The sequence below is a fragment of the Physeter macrocephalus genome, chromosome 4 (genome assembly GCF_002837175.3).
Source record: "Physeter macrocephalus isolate SW-GA chromosome 4, ASM283717v5, whole genome shotgun sequence".
NCBI lineage: Eukaryota > Metazoa > Chordata > Mammalia > Artiodactyla > Physeteridae > Physeter > Physeter macrocephalus.
The window spans coordinates 58,502,736-58,523,971 of NC_041217.1; the positions used below are offsets into that span (position 1 = coordinate 58,502,736).

The 21,236-nt window shown below is 33.9% G+C and overlaps 1 protein-coding gene across 2 annotated transcripts in view; it reads left to right on the plus strand.

Annotated features, from left to right (window-relative positions):
- The window catches only part of RGS7 (regulator of G protein signaling 7), a 663,829-nt gene extending 642,901 nt beyond the window's left edge, over positions 1 to 20,928 (plus strand). The window contains exons 16-17 of one of the 2 annotated variants that reach the window (XM_024133721.2): positions 895 to 984; positions 20,230 to 20,928. In XM_024133721.2, the coding sequence (XP_023989489.1) occupies positions 895 to 984; positions 20,230 to 20,280 (141 nt within the window). In that variant the 3' untranslated portion in view covers positions 20,281 to 20,928. Of the gene's footprint in view, positions 1 to 894; positions 985 to 3,327; positions 3,403 to 20,229 lie in introns of those variants that run through there. The other variant, XM_055084226.1, reaches the window with a different exon arrangement.
- The last annotated feature ends 308 nt before the right edge of the window (positions 20,929 to 21,236 follow it).

Below are 21,236 nucleotides of genomic sequence, written 5' to 3' on the forward strand. Positions count from 1 at the left end.
TAAATTATCACTGGTGTGTTTAAGACCAGGGAAACTGAGTCATTTCTTAAAATATATATTTTCTACAAACAAGAAGAGACTGGGACATTCTGGATACTCTCAACTGGTTCAAAACTCTATGTCTAACAGACTGGAATGAACAAGGAGCATTTATGCTCCCCTAGAGTGCAATAAGCCAAAGCAGAATCTCCCTAGATTGGGCCAACACTGAATTGGATGGATACATTTTTTTCTTCTTTGTCTACCAATATTCATCATCAAAACAGAACATTGCAGACTGATTAGGATTATCAAATATTTACCTAATCTATCTCTGAATAAGTCAAAACATGCACACAAATTGGGAGGTTTAGCAACTAAATATCACAAAATTTATTTTTGGACTTGTGCTCTGGCCTAAAGTGGATGTAGATGACAGTTTTCACCAAAGAGATGATTCATTTGGGAAGTCTGCACCCTCCAACTACATATAAATGCCAAAGGTTTCTAGAATGATTATTGAATCTTGACTTCACATCATTTTCTTTTGGCCTGGAGTAATCTTAAGAGACAGCAGATTTATTTATATTCTTAAATGATCTATGTAAATCAACAACTTGATTTGAAATTACTTCATGTCAATCTGCTAACTAAATTCCTTTTTTTTTTTTTTAAGGACTGGATGTGGTTTACCTCCTCCATAGCTCCCAAACCAGTTTAAAAATTGATCCTTGAATAAAATAATAAATTTGAAAGTCTAAATGTTCTATAAGCATATAAGGTATTCTCATCAACATCATCATTATTTTTAGCTGCTTCCAAATTTGTTTTTGAACCAAATGTTGTATTCTTATCACAGTATTTGATTTTTCCGAGAAATAATAAGGAAGCACCTCAACCATTATTTCTTTTTAGGAGCACATTTACAAACTGATGAAAAGTGATTCATACCCACGTTTTATAAGATCCAGTGCCTATCAAGAGCTTCTACAGGCAAAGAAAAAGGTATTGGTTCTTTGTGAACTTTTTTGACCTAGTTCTCAGTTGTAGTTATTTGGAGTAGTTACCTCTGCTGGGCCCACAGTATTGGACAAATGGTAAGTGAATATACTCCAAGACCCTCCCCCAAACCTTTGCATTTTATAAGGGCCATTTAAGTTGTATGGGTTTCTGTTTGTTGATTGCTTATTTTCTTCTTTGTTTGTTTGTTTCTGCAGATGTTCATGCTTTACAAAGTTGTTTAGACACCGTTTTCATGTTTCATGTTAGTCTTCTGTATGCCAGTTTAAGGAAATAAAAAATTACAATAAAGAAAGGAAAAGAACAGTGTCATCAGATCAAAAACTTAAAGAGAGTTTTCCTTGTCCAGTAAGATAGAATGTATGTTTTGGGCCATATGCTCCATAACTCATTGTTTTCAATGATAGTTGCCAAAATGCAGCAATGTTTGCTTCCACATATTTTCATTTGGCATTTATTCTGAGTCACATAGTATCCCTACGGTGAGGTTTCATACCTAAGATGATAGCCAAGCACATTTTCGAAGAGCTGCAATAGGCTACATTGTTCAATTAATGTTTATAATCAAAGTCTCACTGAAAATAACACCTTATATAACCAGTATAACAGGGAATGGAAAATCTGGATGTAAACATCAACATCATTCATTATTTTGTAATGTTAAAATAATCCATAGCTTCTTGAAATTCTGAGGTGAAATTATAATTTTGCGTAATTCATGATCATCATTTAAGCTAATGGTATTTTTCAAAGTCCATTGACTTTGCAATGGGAAATAGATACTCTGTAGTTGTACTGTCCAGTACAGCAACCACTAGCCACATTGAGCTGTTTAAGTTTAAATTTAAATTAGTTAAGGTTACATAAAATTCTACTCAAATTTCTAGTACTCAATGGCCACAGCTAAAGACTTCTGAAATATTAGTTAGTATAGAATGAAATTTCCATGTTTTCAGAAAGTTCTACTGGACAGCAATGCTCTACAGAATTAATGATGTTATCAACAGAAATTTAGTACCAGTAGAAAATTATGAGGAAATTCTGAAGTTAAGCCACTAGATTTTCAAACATTTAGGCTTTGAAAATGTTGGCATAAAACCTTAATGTATCTACTTCATTTTAGTGTAATTTGATTTCTCTTGAAATCACACTATTTTGTTTGCACAAGAAGAGTTTTGGTGTTAAAAGTAAAAGCACTAATGCAAACAGAGCCCATGTCCTGTGACAAGAGGCCTTCTGTGGCAACTCTCCTGTCTTCCTGATCCCTATGATTTAGAACATGAATTTGGTGTTGCATCATTTCATCATCCTGTCTTTTTCTGCTGTTTTTCTTTCTGACTTTTCCTTTCTTTCTTTCTTTTTCTTTCTTTCTTTCTTCCTTCCTTCCTCTCTTTATTTCTTTTGTTCTTTCTTTTCTTCCTTCCTTCCTTCCTTTCTTCCTTCCTTCCTTCCTTCCTTTCTTTCTTTCTTTCTTTTTCTTTCTTTCTTCTCTCTCTCTCTTTGTTCCTTTGCCCCACCCAACCCCACACATGTAAGTCGGAATACTCAATGGATCGCAGAACATCTTTTGAAAACTTTGCACAGAATGTGGTAAGTTTTAATTTTTAAAGAATTACAAATCATTAAGTCCAATTGGGAAACATTCCCAGTTTCAAGCCCCATCTTCCACCTTGCATCCTTTGATGTAACAGCAAAGGTATTTATTGCCTTTATTCAAATTCAGAATTTCCTGCTTCCTACTTATCTTTCTGTCCCAGCACTTTCTGGAGTAGATAAGATATCACACGTGAAAATCTATATGTATCAAACTAAGGCTTGGAAAGAAATGTGTATTATGATACATAAAATGAAGAAACTGTTCTTTATATTTTAATTTTTATTCTATGTATCTCTTTCTTTATTAAAGATAGTGCATGCATTTCTATACTCTTTCCCTTAGCTCTTCCTAAGGCTTAAAAGATTAAGAAAAATGAGGGTTCTGTTCTTTCTACTTTTGCAGGGAGAAAATGACTTATTGAACAGTTTAAAGCCAGACTCAGTATGAATGGGGGTCGGCGACAATATATGCCCCACCAAAGACCCACTAGCATGCCTTTCTTATTCTTTATTTTTCAGGAAGCTATTGAAAACTATTGCATAAATCATCCAGGAAACCAGTAGTTTCCCTACCAGTGTTTTCTTAGCATCTTTCCATGTGCTTAAGTGATATATTTGTTTGTGGGATTCTTTTTTTTTTTTTTTCTTTTTTTGATATTGTGCCAGTGCCTTTGGAACTTTCTAACATTGTGTAAGCTCAAACTAAAGCCTTCAACACATTTATTTTTATAGGGCAGAAACATCCCTATTTTCCCATGCCATAAAAACTGTACACCAACACTGAGGGCCAGCACTAACCTGTTATGAAAAGAGGTAGAAAAATCTTGGTTTATACTCAAGTTTGTCTGCATTGTCTGTTGAGTTGTGTGGTCAGCTCCATGCTGCTGCTGTTGTGGGTGTGTGTTGTGGCTTTTGCTGTGATGGCCAGTTAAGTGGAGTTATGTGTGTTGAAATGTAAGCAAATTGGATTCAGCAAAAATATGTTTTTTGTTTTTAGTTTCCTTCAAGGATCCTTTTGGTGGGGAATGTTAATCAGTTCTTTTTATGAATTCCTAGTTGTGGCTGTGCCCAGAGTATTTGAAAGATTTTAAAAAGCAGTGTATACTTTGAACAGTCAATGTGATTGCACAAATTAAAGGGCTGGAAAATGAAGGACTCCAGGAATTAATCACACTATAAACTTCCCAAAATTTTGGCTGGATCTTTTGGAATCTCTGACCTTTAATATAAAATTTTCTTAAGCATGCCTCATAAGTCACCATGGGAAGATAAAGACAATGCTAAAGAAATGCCTCAAGATTTTGCTGGAGGAAGTCGCCACAAGATGTTGCACAGTGTTCTGTGTATTGTTTAAGAATTGTTTCAAATTCATTCTTTTCTAACATAACGCTGACAGAATATTGTTCTTGAGATTGGATTGGAAATTTCTGTAATATAATTAAAAACATATAGCACAAATTAAGGAATATGGAAAGGGGAAGCAAAATGGTTGTCTTTCCTCCAACACCATCTCCAAATCTCACCAACTTCCCCAATTCTTAAAGTAGTACCACTCACTGCAAACTTTAAGAAAGGATCAGTAGGAAATAAGGGAAGAGAGAATTAATCATCTACACCTTCAACCAAAATTTATATGCCAAGTGCCAACTATACTGCAGACATTGCTATGTCTTAGGAAAAAGACCTTAATTTCTAAGGTACATAATGATATAAACAAAATGTTATGTTGTACAGGAGAAAGATAAACTATTTCAACTTGTATTAGGGTGGATAGGGAGGGTCCATGGGTAATGTGAGAATTCCCAGAAGAAGTTACATTTAACTGGATAAATAGGATTTCATTAGCCAAGAAAGGCAACCATCCTTTTAGGAAGAAGGGGGAAAAAAGGCTGGGATTACTGAAGAAAGAGAAGTTGAGTAACATTCATACCATAACACACATATACACACAACATACTGATAAATTTCAGATAACATTCAGACACAATTGTTTAGGGTTAATCCTTTTCCATCCAGGAAAATAAAAAGTAATGTTTTTTATTGAATATTTTGTTTTGGTAGTACTCTAAAGAAATGGAGTAAGAAAATTAGAAAGACTCTCTGATTTCCTCAATAGATTATGAATAATAACATTTATTTAATTAGTTATGAGAAATAAATTTCTATCCTGAAAACTATTTATATACAAAAATTTAAAATATTATACTGTATACCATTAAGTCTTATGATGGTTAATTTCTATTTAAAGTTCCCTTTAACTTTCTATTTTCATTTATTTTTTTATTTCCCCTTGGTTCAGTGTTCCTCCATAATATGATTACTTTTAGGGTCAGAAGTTGTGTTAGCCATCCTAAGTACTTAACATAATACATTTTATGGAATACCTTTATAGGATCAATAAAATGATTTTAACACAAAATAAAGAATGAGTGATTTTATTATCAGATAGACATAATGGAGGAAAGACACAGTTTAAATAAACATTTTAAAAGAGTTCTATGTGCAGGTTGCTCTGGTAAATACGGAGAGGCTGCAACATAGATTATCCAAGAAAGAAATGGACTTGGGGAATTACAGGTAAATAAGTGTGTAGACTGTAAAAGGAACTAGGAAAAGTGAGATAATGATAATAACTCACATTCACTGAGTGCCTGCCATGTGCCAGGCTCTGTACTAGGCACTTTATATTATCTAATTTAATTTAATCTGAACCTACAAGTTAGGTAATATAATACTCAGTATTTTACCCATTTTACAGGTGAGAACAATGAAAGGTCAGAGGAGTTACTTAATTTTCCCAGAATCATACAGTTAGTTAAGGAGCTAGCACTAACTCCAAATTTATTTTGTTCCCAAATTCTTTCTTTCTACACTGATCACCTTGCTCTTCCAATGGTAGAAGACAGATAAATCTTTCCACTTGATGGTAACCTCCTCTGGAGTCTGAGTCCATTTCTGTTAGTGTTTATTTGTAGAAGTTTATTTACATTTCAGCATAGTTATTTTTATAACCTGGCTTATAAAAATGGCATCACTGTTTTGTTTCACACAAGAGTCAAAAACGTTTTGTTTGACAGCTCTTCCTAATACCATTGGAAATCCCACTGGTTACTGAGGTTAATAAATTCTTGCAGGCACTTTATAGAATAATTACAGTAAACAGCTAACAGCTGCATAGCATTTTACACTGTTCCAAGGACACTCATTACTTTTTCTTTGTATTTTTGTTGTTGTTCTTTACAAACACAACTATCTTGGGAGGTGGTCAGGTAGGTGTTACCATCATTTCACAGATAAGCAAACTGAGGACTAGTGAGGTGAAGTCATTTCACCAATATTAATAAATTGTTGAGTGTTAGGGCCAGGCCTAGAAGCAATGTTTTCTGACTTTAAATTCATTACTTTATAGACTACTCATTTTCTTCTCATTATATCCAACACTGGAGGGATAAAAATAATTCACATTTGTGTAATACCTTCACCTTGGCTTGTTGTCCAAGAAATCTCATTTCTTATCATTTACTTTTTTATTATTTTCCTTGCCATCAGAGAATTTTCTTAAGGTCTTTCAAGGGTTGCTGTGTCCTCTCATGCCTTTAAATGTTATTCTTATTAAGTTGATTTCATTCTCTTTTGACAAAGTTCATGTAACGGTTGTTTTCTTTCCAACCATTAAATTATCAAAGCATCTGTCTGCCATATAAACCTTAAGGGAGAACAGAGAGGAAATAAGGGGAGAAACAAAGTAGGAGGATTGATCATCTACACCTTCAATCAGAATTCATAAATCAAGTGCCAAATGCCAACTGTATTACTTATTACCTCTTCTCCTTAATTTGCCCTTGAGCTACAGATGTAGAAATGAGAATTAGAGAATGTTAATGTTGAACTTCCAGGAACTCACCTAATCTAATCTCTTTTGGAGAAAAATTGTACCCTATCTCAATGAAGACAATTTACTGCAAAGCCTTAAAAGAATCAACATACAAGATATAATGACCATTTTTCTCTCCCACCCCCTTTCCTCCGGTGTACTGATGCTAGAGCGTTGGGCTTGTAAGGTACCCTCTCAAGACTGAAACAAATTACCAGAAGTTTTGGAAACTGTGTGAGAGAATTTTAACAAAAGGACTGAGATGACTCTGAAATCAGTTGATTTTTTGCAGTCAAATCTATATTTAACTCTATAAATCACTAGTATACATATTGATAAGAACAAATGTAAATATAAATCCTATAACTTGTTTGGAGTGTTAAAAGTGAGAAAGATACAACATGCTTAGTCCTTTTAGAATGTTCTTTTTGTTTAAATCTAGGTAAATTCTTTTTCTAAGCCCATCATGGAGCTCCTAGTTAATGCACCTTATGCAGATTTTATACAAGCAGCAAAATGTGGTTTAAAAAAAAGCCCAGACCTGGAAGCCTGTCATGTTAATATTAGGTTTGAAACCCAGTCTTACACTTTTCTTGCTGTATGAATTTTTAGAAATCAGTTAAACTGCTGAACCTTAATTTTTTCATCTACAATTTCTCTAGCCAGAAATAGCTCTAATCAGTGCTTGTGCTAAATAAATAAATAAATAAATATATATATATATATATAAAAATAAAATAAACAAGAAATACTTTAATTATGCTTTTGAAACATGGTTTATTTACTTAAATTGCATCAGAAATATCTTCCAGGCCATTTCATATTCTTCTACACGATTATATTTATTGACTGCATGAAATTCTTCTGAATGGATATACCTATAATGCATCTTTCCATTCCCCTATTGGTGGACATTTATGTTGTTCCTTATTTATTTCTTTCTTTATTCATTGTCATTATAGCTCAAAGTGTGGTAAACATTCTTCAAGTTAGATATTGATTTTTTTCTCATACTCATAAAAAATTGAGTTGCTTGGTTAAATAGAATGCAAAATTATGAAAGAAGAGATGTCTATTTATTTTTCTCTCTCTTATCTTTACTTTTGCCCTAATGCAAGAGATACACTAGAGGGAAAAATAACTTATCACAGAAGACAGAAATCAGAGTTCATATTCTTGATTTCCAAAACCACTTGTGTTACACATTAATAACAGGCTTCCTTATCAATTAGTCCTCAATCTCAGAAGAATTACAGTGTTTTCTGGGAGCCTTACACTTTTTTTCAAGATGCTGTCAAAAACACTATGGATTATTTCTAGTCCCTGGTCAAATGATTTTTAACTTGGTTTTATTAAATGTGAAATCTAGCATGAAACTTCCTCTGCATACCCTAACAATCACTGTGATTGTACACCGAGACTGCCCTCTCCACCCAGTATAACCCTATGAATAATACAGATTCCAGGTTTTGGAAATACAGGCTCACACCAGCTATGGAGCAATACTACAAGAGTGCAATGCCGTGTCAAGTCTACTCATGCAGACCCCTCAACTATGCAGTTGAGCTGGACATTGGTTCTCCTTAGGATTGAAGCATGGCATTCCTGGTTGGGCACATCAGTGTAGATAAGCTGTTGGAAAAGGATCCTAGAGCCCCTAAAGATAAAATTTATAAACTTGTCACTGGGTTTGTTCACCATGAATAATACCAATATAGAAAATTGACTGACCTGGTGATCTATGTTCCACTCATATGCTACATTTTTATCATTGTTTTTATATATTATGTTACTAGTTCCTAGATTATTCATTCATTCAACATATATTGAGTTTTGACTATATGACAGGTGTCAGGGAAGAAGAAATTTTCTTCTACCCTTCTAGGTTCTTCTGGCTGGTCTAAGAATTAAATTGACATGAGACAGATTAATAAGAGAAAAATCAAAAGTTTAATAATATGTATACCTGGGATAGACCCAGGAAAACTAACTCGTCAAAATGTCTGAAACTTTTAACTTAAATACTATCTTCAGCTAAAGACAAAAGAGGATTTTGGGGGTAGTGGTTTGTGACCTCAAAGGAGAAGAAGGCAACTGACATGGAGATGGGAAAGCAAATGTTTGGTAGGACATGCAGAAACAATGGGACACAAAGAGGAATTTTAACAGACTTTTCTAGGTTTCTCCCTATCTCCTTGCCTAGTTCATATTATAGTTATCTATGGTGATTGCCCCCTTCTGGAACAGGTTCTCTATCTACATTCTTTAGGCAGTCAGGGGGAAGGTCAAAATTTCTTCCTGAGTGTTGGGCCTTGGTTATTTTCAGTTTGAAATAATCCAAATGCTAAAGAGACATTTTGGGGTGGCAAATCTTGCTCCCCTACACAGGTTATGCACTGCTCCTTTGTGGTTAAAAAGACATCCTGTTCTTACTTTCACTTCCCTTGATATCAATTTCTACCACAATGAAGTCAGAAAGGGCATTCTCTAGATTGTATTTATACTAATGAAGTTGCACTATAGTTAGATCTCCATGGAGTTAATGAGATCCTCGATTCACATAAACATTCCTCATAATGCAGCAGATCATCTGCTTCACATAAACATCCATCATGATATAAAAACAGTTTAGAAACTGTGAGAGGGAAGGTTTTGATTTTATATTTGTGCACCTGTGAATTTACCCTAAGGAGACCTTTGTGCATATTCTTTTCTGATTGAGTGTTATAGTTATTGCTTGAGGTTATAGGTATATTCATATAGAAAACTATGTTAGAAAACTCCTAGAGCACCCTAAGTAAATATAATTTATAAACTTGGCATTGGGTTTCCCTACCATAGGTATTAAAACATAAAGTGAGTCTGGTCAAGAATGAACTACATTTTCTTTCTTCTCTAGTGGACCTGAAACTCATCTCATTTATCATTTTGTAGTTGGCATATATGGCTATCCATCTTCTTTTATTGAAACTGCTTTGTGGTGATATCTTGCCTGAGAAAGCAGTTTTAGGTTCCCTGAAGCATGATGTAAATTGATTGGTGTGAACTGTATCAAACTATATAGGCTGTTTAGTTTGGCCAATATATCTTTATTTTCCCCTAGTGGCATCATTAGTTCTTAAGTTGCCACTCAAGTTCTATAAACTATAAATTGTACAGTGGTTTTTGGTCAAAGAGCATCCAGTACAACTCTGGAGGCTCCTAAGGAATGTTTTGAGGCTGTTGAGTAGACAACCACCAGTGGTAAACTTCCCCCTTCGCTGCTGTATATGCCAGAGGCAGAAGTTTCAGTAGTATTTCCCAAAGCACTGCTCTGATGTACCCAAGGCCTTGGGTTGAAGCCAGTGGTCATGAGGCCCCAGCTACCTGAATAATTGGAGACCACCCTGGGGGCTCTATTTAACAATTTTATAACCCAGTGGTACCCATGTGTCCAAGCATTATTGGTTTCTTTTATCCAACAACAACAAAAATACTTATTGAGCACCTATTGTGGGTCAGGCACCTTCTCCCTAGTTAAGAATACATAAATAATAAAAAATAATAGGAAGCTAGCAGGTAATAATAATAAGTTAATAACAGTAGTAATGACAAATATAAATAATGATATAGTTAATAATAAGAAATAATAGTCATTAACATGTATACCTTAGTCAGTTCATTCTTCTCATGAAAGTTAACTGTTCAATGAACAGAACTAGTTTCCTACCAGCTTCCCATTAGCTTACTTCATGTAAATCATGAAAGTTTTCCTTAAAGCAACACAGAGTAGGCAGGAAGAAGAGTTAAGCTTAGGCAAGAGATCTGCTTATTAAATAGTTGGGGTAAGCAGCCCTGAAGGAGAGAGAGAACAAAGGTAGAACCAGAAAGAGGGTCTAAGGACTTGACAAATTGAGTTGTGTTCCAGGTAAGACTGCCATGGAGATTTCCAGTTAGAGGAATATAGTACAGAATAAGGTAATCAAAAAGACAGCTCATAATCTGGATCCAAACAATGGGCCATTTTATATATGCAGAAGATGAAGGTGGAAGGCAAGTTAAGAGAACCTAGAGATAAGAGGACATGATAGGATCAGTAGCTACTATATTAATTCATATTTGATGATAATGCCAAGAACTTGGGCAATGAGATAGAGGAAGTAAAGGAGGAAGAGTACAACTTTTAGCACCAGTATATTTACATATAGGCTACAGTATTTTTGAGCTAAGTTTACTGGAAGAGTTGATAGTAGAAAAATAAACTTCAGACAGTCTCAATTAGGAATTGAAAGAGTTATATAATAGTTAATAAATTATTTTACATTATCACTTCTATTTTATTTGACAGTATATGAACTTGAAGTTTTAATCAACTATGACAAAAAATTGTAGCTGAGTAAAGCAAGAAGATGGGGAATATTTGTGTATGCTTGTGTACATTACAATATTTGTCAAGTACTTGAAGACAGTCAACTATCAATCTCAGTATTGATCTCAATTACCTCCCTGAGTTAAATAGAATTTAATAGAATTACATACAGTTAAATAGAATTTCATCAATAGCCTGAGGACAATACATTTGCATATTCTTTTTATAAATGTGTTTTACAGAGCTAGGAAAAAATATAAATGGAACTTAAATTGATAAAGATTGGGATTATTATGTCTAAATTTAATTTCCACTAAAAATACATTCATATGTTAATTATATCTAGATATGAAGTCACTTACTAAGCAGCCCCATATCATCATCAAGCCATCTCATTTGCTGTTATCCATTCTAAAGCCACGTGTCACATTGTATGTGTTCATTAGCATTCCTTTATGAAACACTTTTCAGAAAAAAAAGCCATTTTTATATTTCTGACCAGCCATGGGTGTTAATTTTACTTTTCCATAATTTATGCTAGTACTTGGAGGCAATAACTCTAAAATGGGTGATTTAAAATAGCTAGACAATAGACATCTTTATCTAAATTGCATACATGTTTATAGACTTAGATATATTTTGTTTATAAACAAACACCCTGCTGTGTTTTCTTAAGTGTTTGGCAGGTACCATAAGGCAAGCCCAGATTGAGCAAAATCCCATATCCTCTGCATTGTGCATCACATTCTGATTGCTGTTTTTGTCACTGTTGTTTTCCAAAGTCCAGAAGTTACCATTATTAAAATAAGTTTGTGGTCATTATTGGAAGTTTAAAACACCATTTCTAAATTGCATTGACTATTATTTCTGGAGAATAAAAGATCAGCTGTCATTTTCTTGGTTCATCAATTCATTCCAATTTACTTATTTTGGTGTTAAAGATTTTTCTTTCTATTTCATCAGCAATAGAAAAATTACTCGATAGACATGGCTGATGTAAACAGGGATAACAAGCACCCATTATCAAGATTGTTCACTTGAAATATACACATTAATATCTAGGAGGAACATACTTCCAACACCAGGAAGAAAAGACTATTGGGAAGTCTTTATCTTTTCTAATTCTAAAAGTCTCTAAAGGACTTTTGGGAGACATTGAAAATGATGAATTTTTGGAGTCTCAAAATTGAAAAGGGATCTAGAGGCATCAATTTCCCCAGGTCCAATACCTAGCCATTGCATGAATCTCCTCTGTAGGCTCAATGACAAGTATGCATCCAGCATTTGCTGGCCTATAAGTTCCAGAGATGTGGTACCTTTAGAACGCAAGGGTAGTCAATTCCATTTTTTAGAATTTCATTCCTTATTTTCAGAATAATCTACTTTTTTGTAACTTCAGAGTATTGACCCTAGTTCTGTCTCCTGAAGCTAGGCAGAATAATACAAACATTCCAGTAGATCTAGACATCTGTTGAATTACTTGAAGGTGTAATTATATGTCCTCTCAAGTTTTGTTTTTACTTCCATTAGTTAAAATCTAGTTCACCGTTTTTCTGTATGGTTCAACTATACATATCCCATATCTCAGAATAACCAGGGACTTGGAAAATGCAGATTCCTTGACCCAGATAAACTGGTTTAGAATCTCTCTCTCTCTCTCTCTTTCACTGTTTACAAACGCTTCAGAATTCAGTTTAAGAACCATGATCTAGGTAGCAGCCTGACTTCTCCTTACCAAAGATCAGTGGTTCTCACTTCCTCACTTTAGCTGCAGCAGAATCATTTGGAGAACTTCTCATAACACAGATAGCTAGACCTCACCTCTCATAAAGGCTAATTAAGTAGTTTTCTGGTAAGATCCAAGAATTTTAATTTTTTAATAGTTCTCAAGAGATACTGATACTACCAGTTTGGAGACCACACTTTGAAAACCACTGCCCTAGCCTAACAGATTCCCTCCACTCTCCCCACTGATAGATGCCAAGGGCACACCTAGTATCACATCTGAGAGGCTACTCTCCAGTTGTGCTCACACATTTTTGCAAGCAGCATTTGAATTACATGGATGAGTCAATTGTGTTTGTTCCCATAACTGTTTACCATAATTGAACTTATAGTAATTACATAATTTATTTAAATGTCATATAAGCGGCTGAAATTTGAGTATGAAAAGAAAAAGATATTTCTATGAAAACTAAGCTGAACACTTAACAAGACTTAATAAACTTGCCTTAAAATTGCCATCAAATTAAATCTGAGTGAGCCTTGCATTGGGAACGTGGGCTTCTAATGTTTTCTCATTCAATAATCTCATGTTCTTTCACCACCTTAATTGCTCACCTCCTATATCCACCCCAGTTAATCAGTAGTCCTCCAAAACTGATAACTGAACACAATAGTTGAGAAGTAACCGAACCAGCGTAGATTGGAAATATCATCTGCCCAATAGGAAAGAAAGAACATATATAACTTTTACAATCCAGTCTGAGCATTGTATCAGCTTCCCCACGCCAGCTCCCAGTCACAGCAGCCATATCAAATTGTAGGGTCATTTGGGGCTTAAATTTTTTTTAATCTAGAATTTTTTTTCTTGTGAGCTCAGATTACATCTCCCCAATCTTCTCTTTTGCTGCTAGATTTTTGGTTTATTGTTTGTTTATTAATTTTCATGTAAGTTTGGTTCTTTATCCTTCTTTCCATTGAGTTTTATCTTGTAAGTTATAGCCTTACATAATTTTTTGGATTATCTCTTTGTTACCGTTTTTTAACTAAGATTAGCAAATTGGCATCATACGTTCATTTTAGCAGAATTCCATCAGTTTAATCATGCAAATTATTGATTAAATGCCATAAAGTACAGAGAGGAAGACAGAGTTCCACTACTCCAAAAATTAGCACACCTTGAAGGTAGTTGTTTATTTAGTTATGAACCTCACCTTTTTCTGTGTCATCCACAGAGATACCATGAAAGACTGCTAAATGCCTTACTTAGTCCAGGAACCTTTGTTTAAAGCAACTTCCTGTCCTCAAGTCTGGTAAACTCTTTTTAAAAATGAGTAAATGAGCGTGTACATGACAAAGATCTAATATGGTTTATATGGGGAGTTCTTAGCAAAAAAATAATCAGAAGAGCAGTACGTCATTAGAAAAATGAGCAAAGGTCTTGAACAGTTTTAACAGAGGAAATACAAATAATAAATACATAAGAAATCAAAAAGAAAATCTAAATAATAACCAAGTTTAATTCAAAAAGCAAAAAAAAATTTTTTCCTTCAAATAGGTTAGTTTTTAAAATAATCATATTTAGGATAAGAAAATTGGTGATTTCATACATTGTTAATAGGAATATGAATTGCTAATCACTTTCTCAAAACTTTACAGAATGTGTCAAACCCTTCAAAAATCTTCTCTCACTTTCAATCAGTAATTCAACTTCTAATAATTTAATTCTAACAAAACTCCGATGTTTACACACAAACAAGAATATTCATTGCATCATGTAACTGCCAAAACTGACACAATTTGTATATACAACAATAGTGAATTCATTAAATGCATCAAGGTATATCAACCTGGTGCAGCTATTAAATATTAGATTTCAAAGCATTGACTTTCATTTTTTTTATTGCCACCCACATATGACATAGTAATACATATATGTTTGTGAGTGTGTGTGTATGTATATATAAACTGTACTTGTGTACATTTATATGTGTGTAGGACTAAAATAACATTTCAGAAACAATACATTCCCTTATTATGTGCAACGCACCCTGATATATTTTGATCTATGATATGTAATTTTTTCCTTAATGTTGGTAGCATCTTTCTAAATTGATTTCCTTTCCCACTAATGTCATGAATTTCAACAAAACATTGTTTTAGAAGAAATATATGTTACATGGGTAATTGATCAAAATAGGATCATTTTAATAAGCAGGTTACTCATAATAAGCCATAATACTATGCACAGTATAATATCAGTTTTGTAAAAAAATAAAATAAAATTTTTGTATAAAAAGTAAAATGATATATTATCATGTAAATAACTGTATTTTGGGTAAAGTTTATTTCTTCTTTATATTTTTCCATGTTTTCTTCATTTTCTCTAATGGATATACACTTTTTAATTCAGGAAAATATTCTTAACTAAGGAAATGAAAGTATTTGGCTTTACTTTTTCTATCTCAAACCACACAGGGAGCTAGTAATAAGTGCTTACATATAAATGTATTCATAAACCATCTCTTTTAAGTACATAATAACAGAATTTTTTCCAGCATTCAACATTAAATATAGCAGCCTCCAAACTAGCTACAGAATACCCTTCCTTTCTTTCTTCCTCCTTTCCTTCCTTTCTTTTTCTTTCTTTTCTCCTTTCTTTCTTAAATCTCAGTAATTGAGCTTTCTTTAATTGTCTAGAAACTCACACTTTTCAGTTTTGCTAAAATTAATCACGGTGATTCTGTAAACTCACCTGCAAATCAACCTAGGATGCTTGGTTTCATTTAAAGCAGGGAAGATCTTTCCAAACCCCTAGCCTAGTTCAATTCCTTCTTAACACACTCCCGGTTAGTTTCATTGATATGAACAATGAGGGCAAAATAAGAGTTGAAAAGACCCCAATTCCGTTAATTATTTAATAGTGTGTGTGACCAAGTGCTCCCATTTCTCATCTTACCTTGCCTCTCCTCCCCCAAGATAAAAGTTACTTGTCCCAATACATTTGAATCTCATTACCCTGGTTTCTAGAAGCTTATTCTTAAAATGTGATTTCCAGCCAAGGAACTCAGCTCATGCAAAGCAAGCACATACTTGGGGACTTCTGTAATATTAATATTGTTTAACAGGCATCAATTGCTTCACTAAGCCAGATAACTTAGAGAATTGTACACAATAGCATGTACAAAAAATGTACAAGTACTGGCAAAGAGTCCAGAGAGGGAAACTGCAGAAGAACTTAAGGGGCAATTAGAAGACTTCAGCCAAAACCTGAGTAAGAAGTTTAACTGAAGAGTGAGTAGAACCTGAGCTGAGAGAGTAACAGGTGCAAAAGCCAGCCAAAGAACCATTCTGTGGAGTGACAGTAGGTAGTTTGAAAGGCCAGGGAAACCAGGTTATGAAGGATTTTGAAACCCAGGCAAAGACATTTATATTTTTTAAGTGAAACCAGGGCAATTTTCAGTATGAGAGTAAAAGAGTAAACAGATAACATCCTTTAGTTCAACTTGTTTTAAGAGCATACATGTCCTATCTCTAGTCCAACAGCATCTCATTACCACCAGTCAGCTCTTTTTATTACACAGCTGTGGGGCTGAGCACAGGTTAGACAACTGCATCATATACACCAGTAGAAAGTCAATGACAAGATTTGCCCTCTCTGGGTCCCAGCCTCTCACTGTGGCCTCTGGAGCCTACATGGCATTCTAGAATATACTTCTAAGTCTACAGCAACATATGGGAAACACTAGGAGGCAATGATAAGAAACACACAAGTAGGAATTATAAGAGTTAAGATGTTAACATTTTTTTAAATCCAAAAGATACTGATAATTTCCTATTTTTCTCTTTAAGCTCTTTCATGACTATCTTCTAAAAATCTATCCCTTCATTTATCATTGGTTTGTTTAGTGTCCTGTAGACTCAGAAAGACTGCTGTATGTTTTTATGACAGTAATAAAACAAATAGTTGGTCACTCAAGCAAATATAGCTTCTCTCTACTTCCTTTATGGATTAGTGTCTGCAGGAAAGGAGTGTGGAAATTTGCCTCCATCTCAAGGCTCTCAGACTGGAGTTAAGAGCCTGACCTTTACATCCATTTCTACTGGCTCACAGCTCTTTGTCAACTTTATGTTATCACTTTAAGACCAAGAAAGATGTTAAAAATCAGGTGAAATTCATAATTTTTGATAGTTAACTTGAGAAGGCGAAGAACCAGCAATAGGTAGTTTTGTTTGGGGGAGTTTTATTTTCCTAATTATAACAAAATCTCTATGCAACGTTTAAGATAGGAAGGAATTGGTTTGGTGGAGATGAAATTTTGAGACACTAGAAAACCTTCTTTGTTTATGTGGTAGCTGTATTGTAGATTAGCCAGAGGCTCTGTCTTCACTTAAGTGCCAGTTAAAGTCAGGTTAATTTTGTCCTGAAATTGATCATGTGCTTCTTTTTCTAGCATACTGTCCATTAACTAGATATTACAAAATCTCATAGGATCTTGAGTTTTTATTTTGTTTTGTTTTGAGTTTCTGTCTTTGTCTTTCTCTATGGATTTCCATTTACAATATAATCTATTTCCTTTATTTTTTTAATTTTTATTTTATATTGGAGTATAGTTGATTAGCAACGTTCTGTTAATCTCAGGTGTACAGCAAAGTGATTCAGTTATACATTACATGTATCTATTCTTTTTCAAATTCTTTTCCTTTAGAATCTAACAAGAAAGGATATAAATCATATAACACAAATGTAGTCATTTAGTTAAAAATAATTATTATTCATATGGAATTCAGTTGTAAGCAATTTGGTAAAAACTGCTATTGGTAAGGGATTTTTAGCCCTTTTAGTTTCTAGAATTAAGATTTTTAGAACTTAACTATGAAAATTTCCAAAAAAAAAAACCCAGAAAATTTCCCAGATTCTTCAACTTAGAAAAATTATGAAAAGATAATTAGCAAGATTATCTTTTAAGGTGCTTTCATACAGCCTCCAAGGAACCACACTGATAAAGGATTGTTACAAAATATCTGATGTGCAAGTATATTCTTTCCTACCCACAAGAAAGGATTAGTGTTCGTTTTAAGATTTTCCAGTAGATTGAGCAACTGGTATTTCTTTGTGCACTAGAGAGCACCTAGGTATTTTTCTTTCCAGTATGTGAAAAAGGCAAGATTTGCACAGGGCTTACAGATAGATCCAAGTAATGTAGGTCTTCAAATCTAGATGACTCACTTGGGTGTCCATGCTATTTACTTTGACCCCTGAGTGGGGCACTTAAGTTCTTTTTACTATTAGTTATACCCAAATTTGCCTTTTAATTGTCTCAATACACAAAACAAATACCCTTATTACATATTTGGTGAGTCCATATCTCACAAGTGTTTCACTGTGTGGCTCTGTTAAGATGTATACATGTGTTCTCCCATTTCTGTTCATCTGTTTTCCTATTATCACAAACCTGCGGTTTACTGTAGGCCTCATTCCATGAATGAGTGTTTTTAAATTATCTCCTGGGACAACAGCTTATCAAGCTAAACTTTTACCTCTCCCCCCTTTTAATGAAACCTATACCAGGACAAATACTAATAGCTTCAAGGATATTTGGGGGAAAAAAGTAGAAAGAGAACAATGTTGCTATTTGTTACATTTACAAAGAAGACGCAGTTTCCACCCATCCAAATGAAAAATGACTCTGCGTTGCAAATGGCTTCCTATATCAATGTAACTATGCTGTTCATCTTCCCAATAGTTTGAACCAAATTACATTAATCTGTAGTTTTAAAATAAATAGTTTTATATTAACATCTTTATTCTCCTCCTCAACTGTGTAAGAATTCACTCTTATGCTTCAACCAGTATATGGTTCTCTCCATCCCACAAATGGCATTAGAAACAGTAAGCACTTTTTAAAAATACGTTAGCCTCAGAATGAATATATATGCACACATGTTAATAACATAAAACAGTAGTAAATATATGAAATAATATAGTCTTCAAGTATAGAAAAGTAGTTTTTCTATTCCAACATTATTTGATTAACCTATTGCTCAGGTTTGGAGTGTTAAAAGTAGTATAATTTCAGCTTCCAATTCATGAGAAATTTTCTGCTCTTCTCAGAGTCAGAATTGTGACTTTGGGTCTCAGTGTCCTAATTAGAAATAATAATAATAGTAATAATATAATAAGGTAATGGGTAACATAAACTGAGTACACAGAATGTTCTGAGAACAGTTTTAAGTAATTTACTTGTATTATTCTTCACAACAAGCTTTAAAAAATAGGTACTACTCTTATCCCTATTGTATGAATGAGGAAACAGGCACAGAAGTGGTGGCAAGAAGAAACAAAGCATATTTTGTTTATAAGGCCAATGTACAGTAGAGTGTCCTGTTAAAAATCTGTGTTTTCTTTCATATTTTTCTTCCCATAGAGTGATTAGAGCATAGCTAAGTGGGAAAGATCTTTGCTAAACTTTGGATCTTTTACTATCAGTTGCTAAAAACTAAGTTTTGAACCCTTTCTCCAATTAAAAGAGAATGATGCTTCGTTTTCATCACTGCTATTCAAGTATACAAAAAAGCCTTTCAGTTACTGTACAGTATGTAAAGAAAGCTTGATTTTTGAATTATTAATAATTTCTTTAATATATCATTCTTTTCCCAAAATATGGTCATGAATGATGATTTCTCTCCCCAAACCACACCACCCATTTATCAAACTCTGAGCCACATTAGGTGGTAAATCAAGACTATTGCTATGACTAAGTTATTACTAAATATTATATTTCTTAAAAAATATTTTGATTTTCCATTATTATTTTATCCTCTGAGAAGTACAAATTCCATCTATTTTTATACTAGAACATACAATGAGGGATAAAACAGAAATAACCAATTAATGATCTGCTATTCTGATCAGAAATTTAAAATTTCTTACCTCTCTAGAGTATTTGTAATTTACAGGGACAGTTTTGGTTATCAAGGTTTTCAAAAAATGAATATGTATAGTAGCTATTAACATAAAATATAGAATCAGAATATATGGGATTGGGGTTGGAAGAAATCAAGTGGAAAAGGAAGGTGTCTACAGTTTGAAGTACAAAATAAATAGACTTTTATCTTTAGATGTATAATTGGCACTGGTTGTTTGTTTTTCCATTACCATATAGGTTAGGGGATAGACTCAACCTTGAGTTTCCAGCAATCTCACCCTCAAAAATCATTTTATTTAATTAAATCATACCCTCTGCATACCTAGATATTTATAAATGCAACACTAATTTCAGCAGTTGAACAAGAATGCATTCACATTGCAGAGCAGCTTCCTAAGGTTTGTTGTAACATGTTTATAACCAGTTGCAAACCTAGGTGTTGCATCATTGCTAAGCCTCAGTGGAACATTTTGGACCTGTTTTATGATTTGCTGATTTGTGCTGTGAACCCATCAGTCTGTTTGCAGTGGGGAGGAAGTGGGTGGGAGGGGTTGGAAGATGGAAAAAGGGAGGATCATTTTGTTTGATGTGTTGGTGGAGGGAGGGAGGGAACTTGGTCATGAAGTTTAAACTAAGATGCACCTAAAGGGTTCCATTTTGACCCTTGCACAAAATCAGCTGCAATAAATAGATGCTACTCATAAGCAGGTTTTCAGTGATCATATTGTTGTTTTTTTTTCTTGTTTATATTTTTTTCTCAGGGGAAATCTCTCACGTCAAAGAGGTTAACAAGCCTCGTTCAGTCTTATTAAAAGGATCATCTTGTAGCATGAAAGTGAACTGGAGTCATTGCATATACTTTGTAGTTCTTTGTTGTTACCTGCAGCAGAGGACATTAGACCAAGATGTTGCATGAGCAAAGGACCTGAATTGTTCTTTCTTTGTGTACATTAAGGCACTGCCATCTCCAAGGGACTCTACCATCTCGATGCCTCCATTTCAAAATGTCTGCTAACTTCCTCCTTGTACTAAGCTGGATCTGTGTCTTTTCCTTTTTTAACGATTCAAGTGAAGTAAATCTTTTTCCCCCCTTTCTCTCAATCTTAAAGCTTCTTCTAGACACACACAGTTCACTAAAAATTCAATCACAAACTGGAAGAATTGTAAAAGGAAAAAAAGCATATATCAATAAGTATACATACAGCTTCACATTTATTAAATAAATTAGCACAGAAAGTTTCATTTCACCAATATATCACAGTCAGAAACAAGCTTATGTCTTTGTCTGTTGTCTGTATATTCTTGGTTAATGTTTCTCGCATTTATTTTTATACCATATTTAAATGAAACACCTTTTACTCCAAATGTATTAAAGTTGATCCCTTCTCTGTAAATTTGTGAATGTTTATATTGTTGTTTTATCTTTCATTAAAAGATGCATAATCTCGTTGCTTTTGTAACTTTTGACTTCTGTGCTAATTGAAAATGAAAATGCTGAGAAAGCATCAACAAATGTAGTCACAATGTAAGCTCTCACCCTGGAAGTTTATTTCAGGGTTTCAAGACAAGCTTGGATGGTGCAGCAACCAGGAGCAGACTGAAAGTGATTCATCTGGGAGCTCACCCAGGATCAGGTAGATGCTTTTGCTCCCCTGGAAAAGAACACAAATTGGCCTTCCACATTTTCAGAGCTATTTATGAGGTCTTTCTAATTATGAATATGCATCTTTATGTTTTACAAATGCATATTTTATTAGAATTGTGTTTT